General features: G+C 48.7%; 1 protein-coding gene across 4 annotated transcripts in view; it reads left to right on the top strand.

Annotated features, from left to right (window-relative positions):
* Positions 1-12,542, top strand: part of ASAP2 (ArfGAP with SH3 domain, ankyrin repeat and PH domain 2) — a 181,347-nt gene that overhangs the window by 144,815 nt on the left and 23,990 nt on the right. For all 4 annotated transcript variants that reach the window (XM_087437175.1, XM_087437174.1, XM_087437177.1 and 1 more), the window contains exons 16-18: positions 3,647-3,741; positions 9,491-9,680; positions 11,463-11,548. In XM_087437175.1, coding sequence (XP_087293301.1) covers positions 3,647-3,741; positions 9,491-9,680; positions 11,463-11,548 — 371 coding nt within the window. The remainder of the gene's footprint in view (positions 1-3,646; positions 3,742-9,490; positions 9,681-11,462; positions 11,549-12,542) is intronic.

Raw genomic sequence — 12,542 nt, 5'->3', positions numbered from 1 at the left:
GTAAAGCCGCTCGCAGAATATTAAGGGCAACAGGAAACTTAGTCCCGGCTATCATTTATTGAGCAACTGCTATCCTTCAGGCGTCGTCTGGGTTCCTTACGCACGTCCCATCTAACCTAAACGAGAACTCCATTTTAAAAATGAGGCCAGAGAGGTGAAGTCATTTGCCTGTGTGACTGAGCCAGGGTTTACACTTTAGACCGTCACACACCAGAGCCTGTGTCCTAATCTTTTTTTTAAATCACAGCTCTGAACTTTTTTAACCACAAACCCTATCAGAGAAAATTGAGCACCAAAACATATACATATATATATATAACAACTTATATCTTTACTACTTACTAAGAAGTGTATTATATACTTGGTAAAATATATCAAAAGTAGAATTTTTAAAGACTCAGGTGAATACATGGTATATAAACTTCTCCCGCACACTGCAGAGTATTTTTCTGTGCTCCCTTCTTTGGAGGCAACAATTTGGAGCTCACTGCGTTTCTTAACTCTGCGTACTGGGGTCAAGTTCCTTCACTTCCCTGGGCCTCTTTTATCTGTTTGTATGTTAAAGGTGTGCCGTGATCAAGAAGGCTTCCACCCTTCTGGGATCTGAGGGGGCCCAGTAAATAACAAACCATTTCCCTACACGAATTTGGAACCGGTTGAGAGATCAAGTCCAATTTGTTATTGAAAGAAGCCAAATTGGTTGACACGTCTGGTGGTTCACACGTGTGGTAACAGGGTGCTGGCCTGCTGAGCCTCAGACTCAGTCTCACCCGCCCAGGCACGGGCTGGAGGAGCAGAGCGACCCTAGTGCCACATCCTGTGGGCGCCCGTTCTTCTCTTGAGCTCCACGGTCGGGGAATCGTTTCTCTCACTTACCCATTCCTCTCCTTGGGGTGTGTAAAATCAGAGAAGAATGTCACAGTAATTGATGTCCCTCCACCTGGAAATGTGAAAACAGGGGACAGGTTTCCCCCATCCTCACCCCAAAGTCTAAAACAATTTTTAGAGAAAAATCCAAGGTCTCTTTTTGGCTCAGAGGACCCTTCATAGGGAGGTGCTAGGGGTCTCAGAAACGAGCAGTTCCTGGCCCCTGTTCTCAGGGTGCTGAGGGGTTTCATGCTCTGCTGATGTACACTTGCCATCTCCATTCTCACAGTGCTCAGTACATGCTTCTTTTCCAGCCCTCATCACATCTTTTCCTTTTTTTTTTTTTTTTTTTTTAAAGATTTTATTTATTTATTTTTCCCCCCAAAGCCCCAGTAGATAGTTGTATGTCACAGCTGCACATCCTTCTAGTTGCTGTATGTGGGACTCGGCCCCAGGATGGACGGAGAAGTGGTGCCTCGGTGCGCGCCCGGGATCCGAACCCGGGCCACCAGCATCGGAGCGCGCGCACTTAACCACCAAGCCACGGGGCCGGCCCACATCTTTTCCTTTTTAATTCGTCTCTGTCTCATTAGACTGAGCTCCCTTCGAGCCGGGTCGTGTCTCATGCCCAGGGCCCAGCACACCTGAGGGCTCAGTGTGCATGCGTGGACTGACCTGCAGCTGGGGTTCCCTTCTCTGAGTGATGCAGTACCTAAACACCCTGCTTTCCTAGATCTGATCTGGCCTCATGTCTGCCTCAGCACAGCCCTCAGAGTCCTGGGCGATGGTGCTCTGTGTTGGGGCTGCTTAACACCAGCCTTCCTGCTTCCTTGGCTCCTGCTCTCTTGGCCTGCTGGGCCCCACATTTTCTTGACATGACCCTGCAGCGTCCATCTGCAAATGCTTTTGTTTTGTTGATGATTCCAAAGGGTTCTCTGCAGGCTGAAAGATTCACTGGAACTTGGCAAAACTGTGAGGTGGCGCGTTTCTCTGCGTTGGACGAGTGTGACGCACGGATGTGGTGGCTCCCTGGACCAGCTGTCCCCTAGTAAACGAGCCAAGTCCAAGCAGAAGGGAAGCAGCTTTCTGATTCCCAGGGAATTCTCCTCCTCGCGCCCCTCTCCCATCTGCTTACCACAGACCAGGAGGCATCGGGGCCCCTCGCTCACAGAGAGGGAGCTGTGGCTTGTTCTGTCACTCACCTTCTGAAAACAACTGCGCTTGGCTAGGGCACGGTGTCCACACTATATTGAAAGGTGGGGCCATTAGAGCCTGGCTCTAAACAGGTCCTCAGATACTAAGGTTCAGCTTTGGATCTGACACCCAAGAAATCCTTCACCAGCATTGGCTCCACTGTACAACAGCACCTGCCTCCTGACGTGGTGTGCCGCCCTGGCCATCAGCCTCGTCTCTGGGGAAACTGCAGTAAGGCATCTGGGGTTTTGAACCTGACATTGGCTTGAGGCCACCGGGCCAGGACTGAGGACCAAGGCAGAGTAGGTTAGTGCTTGTTGCTTTTGGCCATCTAGGAAGCTTTGTCCACTTATCAAGGACAAGGTAAAATCAGGAAGGCTCATCACCAGATTATTAAGCCGTCCCCCACGTTTCTTTCGTCCTTCAGCATCCCTCACACTCTCCTTCACTAGTTCATGTTACTTGCCCCCAAGAAGTTCGACCTTCTCTAACCCAGATCCCTGTAGCAGTTCCTTCAGCCACTTTTCCCTGGAGAGAGAAGAGGCCGTTCAGGCAGCAGCCTTGACTCCCGGGACATCCCCATTAACCCTTTATCCACATAATTCATCGAGAGGAGCAATATCAGAAGTATCACTGCTCCCCATTGCATCATTTTCAACATGGAAATGAAATATCTGTTCTCTCAAAGCACGGTGCAAGGTGCTGCCCTTCAGTTTTCTTTGTTTCATTAAACATGGAAGAATCTGGTCTGGAAACCGGTTTCTATCAGGTGCGGAGCTGAGGGCTGGGAATGAGACGAGTGAATCCCTGCTCCTGAGGAACTCCCAGCCCCCTCGTGTTCGTGCCTCCATGTGGAAGAATGCCGGCTGCCATACAGTAGGGTAGTCTGGCTGAGACAAACTGTGACATTTATCTTGGTATCTGCCGCCTGGTATTCAGTAAGCATTGATTAAAATGTGTTAATTTTTAACAAGTCAGAAGGTTGATTGGCAAGTGGGGACCTCACATTGGAACGAATACATTACATTTTTAGTGCTTCAGTTTATTGAATGCTTTCGCCTCAGTTGTCCCATTTTATCATTATTACAACCCAGCGAGGTAGGTTATCATCCCCATTTTACTGATGAAAAATCGAAGTTCAGGTAAACTGACTTGCCTGGTCACAAAGCCAGTAAATAGAACCCTGCTTTGAACCCGAATCTTGGCTTCCTGGAATCGGAGCCGCCTCCTCTCTGGCGTAAGTAAAGGTTGTTAGGTCCGTTTCAGGTGGGGCAGGTTTTTTTGCGGGGGTGGGTAAGGAAAGAAACTCAAGTTGAACCAAGTTACTGCTTCTCCCTGTCCGTCTAGGCGTTCTGTCCAGGGGACGCTTTATGAGGACTCTCCACTGTAATAGGCCTGCAGCTGCCTCACTCTCGTTTTATGGGTACCTTTGGGGTTTGGGTTTTGTCTGTCTTCATTAAAGGCAAACCACTTTATTGCTCTATTTCTTAGTGGCCATTAAATAAATCATCAGATGTCTGAGTACTGTGAAGCAGTGGAATGTGTTAATAATTGAGTACCCTGAAATAGACTTTTGTTTTTGCAGCTTGCCAAGAATATTGGGAATGCAGGCTTTAATGAGATCATGGAGTGTTGCCTTCCAGCTGAGGACGCGGTCAAACCCAGCCCGGGTAGCGACATGTAAGTATGGGACTGGCTGTTCCTGCTTCCAGGGTTGGCCTTGGAGCCTTGAGAGGCAGCAGGATGACAAGTTTTGGGGAAGTCAGTTGTTGCTTGTTTAGGGAATAAGTCAGCCTAAGTTGTTTTCTTCTTAAGTCACTTTAAGTCGCTTCTTAAGTCACACTTTTTGGGTGTCCAAATGGAAATTTGGTGTGGCTGTTTTTCTTAGGAAGAGGCCACAGGAAAGCCTGTACACTGACGCTCTGTGATGTGAGGGAGGTATGGTGAGTGTCGCCCTCTGCTGGTGGTGTGTGGGTGCACCCTCACCTTTCTGCCTCTGCCGTTGACCCTCTGTCACTCCCATCTTAGTTCTCTCCGCATAAATTCTGAGCCACTGGGAGGGTTAGTTGTCATAGATACATGATTATGTATCATTCTCTTTCCCAATGTCCTTGCCAATATGGAGTATGTTGTTTCCTTCAAAAAACAATTTTTTTGTTTTCATTTTGCTATTGATACAAAACCTGATTGAGAAGCTTTTGTGCCTCATCATGCATCCAGCTAGCCCATTGAGGCAGAGCTTACAACAGGGGATTTTCCTGCTAGTCTTATCAAACAAAGCATAAATCCCTAGATTGCGCTGGTCCTGGAGAGAGGTGGATGGGAGACCAACTGGTCAGGGCAGTGCCTGACTGCCCACTTCGACTTCGACTGATGAGTGGCCTGTCTGCCTGCAAGAGGGCTGGGGGTGGTTTACCCTAGAGAGTGATGCAAAGTGTGGCAGGCAGGAGGAAGAGAAGCGAGCGAGGGCCCTAGGCCAGTTAAAAGAAACAGCACCTGCATTTGAGTGGTGAGTCGGGATCAAAGTGTTCTCACAGGTGAAGGGAAATGAGAAATATGTGATAAGAGAGAGTAGAAAAACTTATTTACAGAGACAATATTTTTCTTTTGGAATAAGCCTGAGAGAGAATTGATGGCACCAGTCCTCCTAAAGGATGTAGGGAACAGTGAACAGTGGCTTTATGAGAGGTTTTACTCTTAAATAGGTGGTAGTTTATGGGCCCTTTGCAAAAGCAGAGAATTTAGATTTTTGAAACCGTTTTGTGGGGGCATGTCTTTGGGAAGCTGAGGGTGCAGATCTGTGTTCTTTTTCTCGGGTTAGGTAACTTAATATAGGAAGGGCGTGTAGACAGCCAAAAGAATGAACAGGCACCATGTCGAGTCTGCACCCTTTCGGGTATCAGGTATCTGAGGTGAGCGTTGGGTTGGTGTTGATTAGAGTCAGTCCATGTTTGAGTCCTGTAGCAGATGTTTGTGATGTAGCATTTCCTTGAGATGGGATGATGTGTGGTTCTTGACATCAGGCATGAGGCTTACAGAGTTAATGTCCTCTCTTGATGAAGATCTGAGTTCCAAATCTGTATTCTTGCCCAGACCCGGAGAGACAGTATGGGACATAGAAATTCCAGTCCTTACCCTATCATGGCACCTGGGCAGGCTTGTTAACTTCTCAGAGCCCTTTTCCTCTAATATAACCAGGGAGACAGCACCCTACACCTCCCAGTCATTGGACACTGGTGGGGTGATGAGGTAAAACTTATCAGGCTTAGTTGATGTTGCAGCTCTGCTTGACCACCATGGGTGTGGGCAGCAGATGCAACGTAAGTGCCATACACCGATTCCACATACCCTGAAAAATTCAGGTCCTCTCAAGTTAGGTTTCAGCTGTAGAGTTACAGAGGTAAACTGACTCTCGCTGGGTTAGCTAGAAGATCTGTTTAGTAAAGGAAGTTTCGTGGTCCAGTACGGCACCTTGATTTACTGTTTGATGCCTGCTCTCGCAGTGAAGGTACCAGGCTCCTGAAGTGCTGTAATACTGATCAATTTTGAATAAAGCATGTGATAAATAATTTCTTCCAAGTACCAGGGGTACTTTATAAGAGCAGAAAATTTGTTTGTTCTGGGGCTAGATGATTCTAAAAAAATGAATACTCTCTGCTTGGAATCCTTCAGTATAAATGTTCTCTGCATTGAGACCCCTCCCCACCAACCTTGGCACAAATGAAAAGGAAGTTTACGCCGCCCTTTTTTTTTTTTTTTTCAAAATGAGGGTAGATGATCAACGTGATGGCAAAATGCCACCTACTTTCATACCTCCTCAGCTGAAATTAATTGCTGGGCACTCTGTGCTTCTGCAGCATTTGGCTCTATTTTCAAGCTTTTCATCCCACTTTGTATTATACCAAAGTATTTACCTATATTTTTCAGATAAATTGCATTTTACTCATTGTTGTATTTCCCACCACTGTATTTTGCTTGTGGTGGGAAATACATATTTAATGAGTCCACAAGCCCAGGATAAAATCCCAGCTATGTGCCTACTTAAATAAGCTAATATTTGACTTCCTGATGAAAAGGAATGTAGTATTTCTGGCTTTATCTCAGAAAAACACACCATCTGCAGATAAATCTGTTGAAGGGGAAGCCAAAGACCCTCTTGTGGCCTGTGAGTCCCCAGATGGATTTTGGGGTTATTGGGAGATATAAGTGTTGGGGGAAGCAGCCAGATTTGTGTCTGCTTACAGAGCCCAGAGCTGTTTCTCTTCTGTGATTCAGGACCCTTAGACGTGCCTTGTCCTTCAGAAGTGTAAGAAGCCCCTCCTTCTGAACACATGCCAAACGTATAGTTATATTCAGTTCATTGCTTTTCTCCAAAAGCCTACGCCTTTCAAAACAAAGGGATGGGGTCACACTGGCAGTGAATTTCCTTCATGAAGCCGTGGAGCACGGTGTTGCGTAAGACAGATCTGTGCTCTGTGCCCAAGCTTGTGCAGGGACGGCCTTCCAGTGACCCAAAGCCCTGGACAGATGAATAATACATTGAAAAAATAAGTAAGGGATCCACTTTATTTCTAGCTCCTTCCTTGGGGCGTCACAGTGATGATTGTCCCACAGTGATTATTGAAACTGCCTAAAACTGGACAACTATCTGGTCCAGCTGCCCATCATGAGACCCGTACAGCTGAAATCATTAGACAGGTTGTCAGATAGGCCACGTCATCAAGCCTAAATAGTCCCCGAGCAGTTCCTGCACATCGTGCTGTGCCAAGAGGCCCTGTGAGGAGAACCCAGACCAGTAACGTGGGGTCCGCCCTCGGGGAGCTTGCCAGCTGCTTGAGGGAACAGAATTTAATGTCGCCTCGATGGACTTCAGTTTACTTCTCTGCAAGGTAGAAGTGAAAAAAAGTTGATAACATTGTTGTGAGGATCAAATGAGACGGCATATCTCAACTCGACTTGTAAGCCCACGGGAACTGTACATGTGGAGGGATACATGGACAAGTCGATCAGCACAATTCACTCAGAATCTGCATTTTATAAACACCCGGGTGGTGGATTTATTTGGTAAGGTAGTCAGCAGTGGTGTTTCTTTCTGGGGACTGAAGCCCCCCCACCTCCTGGGAGCTTGGAGTTGACCTGCCCATTCCTGAACCCTGTGCCCTTCAGCCAGGACCCCCGTGGTGCTGCCGTAAAGGACTCAGTAACTGACCAGCAGTCAAAGCAGATGCCGTGGGCACGGCCCTGGTGGCAGGGCGGGAGTGAGCAGTGCCTGAGCTGGAAGGAGCTGACCAGGTTCCACTTGCCCCGTGCCAGTCGGCCCCGCCTCGTTCCGTGCTGTCACAGTAGTTATAGCTGGTGTTTCCAAAACACTGTGCCACATGCTTGCGTGTGCTGTCTCGTTTAATCCTGCCACAGCCCTGTGAGCAGGTGTCGTCGTGACCAGGAGGCCAGTGCTTACAGAGGTTGAGTAGCTGGCCCGAAGTCACCTGGATGGGAAGTGTGGAGCCGGTGTGAGATCTGGCGTCTGACCAAGGGCCCAGGCTCTGAATGACCTGAATGGCCAGCTCTGTGTGCCCTCTCAGAGCTGGCCACCAGCCCGTGGGGGATTCGGGACCTTCTTGTCATTCAGCTTCCCCTCCCCCACCCAGCCTGTAGAAATTTCAGTGCACTTCACCCTTTCCAGAAAGCATGGGCAAGAGAAACCAAGGGGATCCATCCCATCATGTCTTTCTCCCTATATTTCTGGCAGATCTGTTGGGTAAAATAAGTTCACTATCACCCACTCTGTCCCCCCTGACCCCCTAGCCCTGGGCAACTGCTGATCTGCTTTCTGTCTTTACAGATATGCCTGTTGCAGGCATTTCCTGTAAATGGAATCAAACAATCTGTGGCCTTTTGTGTCTGGCTTCTTTCACTGAGCATAATGGTTTCAGGATTCACCCACGATGTAGCATAAATCTGTACTTCATTCCTTTTTATGGCTGAATAGTATTTCATTGTGTGGATAGACCACATTTTGCTTATCCAGTCATCAACTGATGGGTATTTGGGTTGTTCCTTGACTTTCTGACTTGATGGTCACAGGGAATTTAGCATTTACTGTGTCTGTCAAAAATCTTATGTTTTTTATTGCTGCTGCTGTTGTGTGTTAAGGACCTTGGAGTAAATGCTGAGAGTCCTCTTGACCAGGAGCTGCTGTTTTTCTTGCTCTCCATCTTCTAAATTCATCAGCACTTTTTAAGGTCCTAAGGACCTACCGTGTGCTCAGCAGATGTGTCAACTCATGTACTTCTCACAGTTCTGCAAGGATATGTCATGCACACTTGCACAAATAAGACCACTTGAGGCCTAAAGAGATGAAATACTTGTCTGAAGTCACACTGTCGGGCTGTGGTGGGGGTGGGATTTGAACCAGGCTTGTTTGGCTCCCCCGGAGTTGCTGCCACTCCACGCTCCCTGGAGAGGTGGAGTCTGTAAACACAGTGCCGTGTAAAGGCTGGAAAATAGGCTATGGAGAAGGTCGATGGTTCGTATTGGTTCATCGGATGTGTTGTGAGTACCTTTTCTCCCAGGCATGGTGCCCTTGAAAGAGAAGTTGTGGTCTTCTCCCAGCCCCAGTGGGCGGGCAGGCAGGCAAGCCAACAGAGAGAGTGTGTTCTAAAAGAGGTCAGGCCGTGGCTTAGCGGTTAAGTGCGTGTGCTCTGATGCAGGCGGCCCGGGTTCAGATCCCGGGCGCGCACAGACACACTGCTTCTCTGGCCATGCTGAGGCCGCGTCCCACATACAGCAACTAGAAAATGTGCAACTATGACATACAACTATCTACTGGGGCTTTGGGGGAAAATAAATAAATAAATAAAAATTAAAAAACAAAACAAAACAAAACAAAAATAATAAAATAAAAGGTCAGGCCAGGCAGCCTGGAGGTGACCCATGAACGAATGTTGAAGGCATGTGGATTACCCACAAGAGAAGGCATAAAAGGATGCCGAGTAGAGGGACCTGGGTAAGCAAAGGCATGAGATATGCATGCGGTGGCGAGGGAGACAGCTTGGTGAGGCTGGAGCACAGAACTTCAGGAGATGGAGTGCAGAGATGAGGCTGCAGCGGCAGGTGTGCTGAGTAAGTCATGCGTCTGGCCCTTGGAACCCGGGTGAGGCCCCAGGACCCCTGCTCTGGGCCTTGCTGCCTCTTGTGTTGGAAACTAGAGGAGTTCAGTGCTTCCTGAAAGTGCTTGAGACATCGCAGTGAACACAGGGGCTGCGGTAGAGCCACGTGGCGGCTGCTTCCCCGCCTTGTTTTCCTGCTGGTACTTCCTACAAGGAAGGTGGGGGCAGGATTTTTTAAAAGTTGTTATAGATGAATGGACGTTGGATATATTTGAAGAGAGGCCCTTAATCATCTACAAGGCAATTATGTGTAATTTCAGGAATGCAAGAAAGGACTACATCACTGCCAAGTACATTGAGAGGAAATACGCAAGGAAAAAACATGGGGATAACGCAGCAAAACTCCACAGCCTTTGTGAGGCCGTCAAAACAAGAGATATTTTTGGATTACTCCAAGCGTACGCTGATGGTGTGGATCTTACAGAGAAAATCCCACTGGCCAATGGACATGTAAGAGTGTGGCTTGCTACTTCTAAGAAAAGAAAAGAAAGAGGGGGAAAAAGTGGCAAAGCAATGTAATCAGAAATGCTAAGTCGTGTAACTCTCTGGAAAGGTACAGCTCTGAGTTCTGGGAACTGAAATTGGTGGTTTATTCTTAAACCAAAAATGTAATGCTGGCTCTGGAAAGGAAGCCCATCTACTGGGGTGAGGGAGCATCTTCCCAGAGGCCCCAGCACCCTGAGAGAAGCCCCGTCTTCCATGAGCAGCGTTAGCGCCTCCTGGGCACACGAGGAGCTGGCAGCCGGGCCTCAGCAGCAGCCCCCGAGGCCTCGCTGGGAGGAAAGCTCTGATAGCCTGGGCACCGCTCCCCGCCTGCTCCCCCTCTAAGGGAACGGGAGGGGGAGAGACATCCCCTACTTTCCTCAGGGAACTTTGTCCAGAGGGTGGGGTCTCAAGGAGGTGGGGCCTTACTGTCAGAATGAGGTCCACAAGAAACCAGCAGTGTCACGGGGCAGTGTGTCCTAATTTTCTTCTACAGGTGCCCTTGTGGCTGCACCCTCAGACCTCCTTACCCTCAGCATAAAGACGCATGGGGCTGGGGATCACCTCTTAGCAGCTAAGCACGTTATATGGAGCCTTACTCTTCAGTGTTCGAGGCTGAGCGAGAACTCAAGCCAGCAGGGTCCAGGGCCGTGCTCAGCTCTGAGCTGTGTGGCCGCCAGAGGAGGAGGGAGTGGCCCTGGCTGACCAAGCGGGTGGGGCAGTCAGAATGGGGAGTGCCTCCCTCTGCCCCAGGTTCCCCATTCCGTGGATATTTCCTTCACCTCCAGCTCTCACCCACCCACCTACCCAAAACAACCCTCATTTGGTCTCTCCCTCACCTGCCAAAACTTACTTTCAGAAAAGGCAGTGGTAGTCATGTTCCCCCTAGTATGAATTAACGACCTTCTGGGTATTAGCATTGGTGGCCTTAACCCTAAGTATAGAATGAAGAACTTTAACTGTGTTTTAAAAATATACATTTTATTTATTCAGGGAGCAGGTATAAGAGACTGGGTTACAGGAGGCCTGGGAAACCTTTCTAGAGTCTTTGAACTGAGACCCCTGCTTATAGGCAACACCTCATGTTGTTGATACAGGGACAGAAAGATTGAGAGGGCTTTAAAGTGAAACCTCTGAATTTCTCCTTATTGCCCATAGAGTAAGGAGGACTATGACCAGGCTCTACACTGTGGGTTCCTGTGGGCAGAGAGTTTGCCGTGGAGATTAAAGGGACACTATATATCTTAGCAATAAGTTTTTTGTTTTTTTTTTGTTTTTTTGTGAGGAAGATCAGCCCTGAGCTAACATGTGCCAATCCTCCTCATTTTGCTGAGGAAGACTGGCCCCGGGCTAACATCTGTGCCCATCTTCCTCTACTTTATATGGGACGCTGCCACAGCATGGCTCGCCAAGTGGTGTGTCGGTGTGCGCCCGGGATCCGAACCGGCAAACCCTGGGCCGCCACAGTGGAGCGCACGCACTTAACCGCTTGAGCCACCAGGCCAGCCCAGCAATACGTTTTTTTTTGTTTTTTTTTTTTTTCTTGGTGAGGGAGATCAGCCATGAGCTAACATCCATGCTAATCTTCCTCTTTTTGCTGAGGAAGACTGGCTCTGAGCTAACATCAGCAATAAGTTTTTGAAGGAAAGGATAAAAGGCTTTTGGAAGAGAGATTCATGATTTCACTCATGTTGGACACAAAATTGAATGCTCCCCTTGGAACCTGGAATGTTTCTGTTTGGTCTGCAGGAGCCAGATGAAACTGCCCTCCATCTTGCAGTCAGATCCGTGGACCGGACTTCTCTCCACATTGTAGACTTTTTAGTTCAGAACAGGTAGGTGTTCTAAAATTGGGGGAATGTTGGATTTTGTTCCTCGGTGTTTCTGAGGAAGGAGTCAGGCGCTGCCTCATTGCTTCAGTTGTGTGGCCACAATGCTGGAATTTTCCCAGGTCTAAACATGAACTGTGGGACAGGAAAAGTGCTGCCAGGCGTGGCATGTGCCAGTGCAATCCCAAAAGGCCCTGGAGTGTGAGGAGTGACACCCTTGGTGGCATCTGCAAGACCCAGCTTCTAGTCTCCGGGGCTCAGGGAGACACAGGTCGATACGTCTGCTGAATTCCAAGCCCCTGGAAACAGACTGGCTGTGACCCCCATGACCACCCTCTGTGCCCAAGGGCTATCCTGTGAGGTGGGTGTCCCACAAGACCCAGTCAGGGTGTCCTGAGCAGTGGGAGAGGTTCTTTTTTTTTTTTTTTTAAAGATTTTATTTATTTTATTTTTTCCCCCCAAAGCCCCAGTGGATAGTTGCATGTCGCAGCTGCACATCCTTCTAGTTGCTGTATGCGGGACTCGGCCTCAGGATGAACGGAGAAGTGGTGCCTCGATGCGCACCCGGGATCCGAACCCGGGCCACCAGCATCGCAGCGCGCGCACTTAACCACCAAGCCACAGGGCCGGCCCTATGTGGGAGAGGTTCTTACCCTTCTTAACAAAGATACACTTGAGCCACTGGTGTAAGCCAAGATTGTAAACCACAACACTGGGTTGTGGACGTTGTGTTTGGCTTGGAAAGTTGTTTTTATTTTTGTAGTTAGAAGTTGCCTGTAGAGAGCATGTGCATGTGCAGCATACCCCGGCCCAGTAGCCCCGTTGTTGGGTGCAGTCTCCCTCACTCAGGGGCGTTACCTGCCTGGCAGCAGAAGGCCACGCATAAAGACCTGTCAAGGCGTATCCTGACTCCCTGATCATAGTTTGGGGTGTATGTACTGGAGGGGGAGGTGCTGGTTAAAAGTCACTGAAACTGCTCCAAATGGAGTGGAACATTCCG

This window comes from Ceratotherium simum, chromosome 11 (genome assembly GCF_057802395.1).
Source record: "Ceratotherium simum simum isolate JZ-2026a chromosome 11, ASM5780239v1, whole genome shotgun sequence".
NCBI classification, from domain to species: Eukaryota; Metazoa; Chordata; class Mammalia; order Perissodactyla; family Rhinocerotidae; genus Ceratotherium; species Ceratotherium simum.
This window is presented reverse-complemented; position numbering and strand designations above follow the sequence as displayed.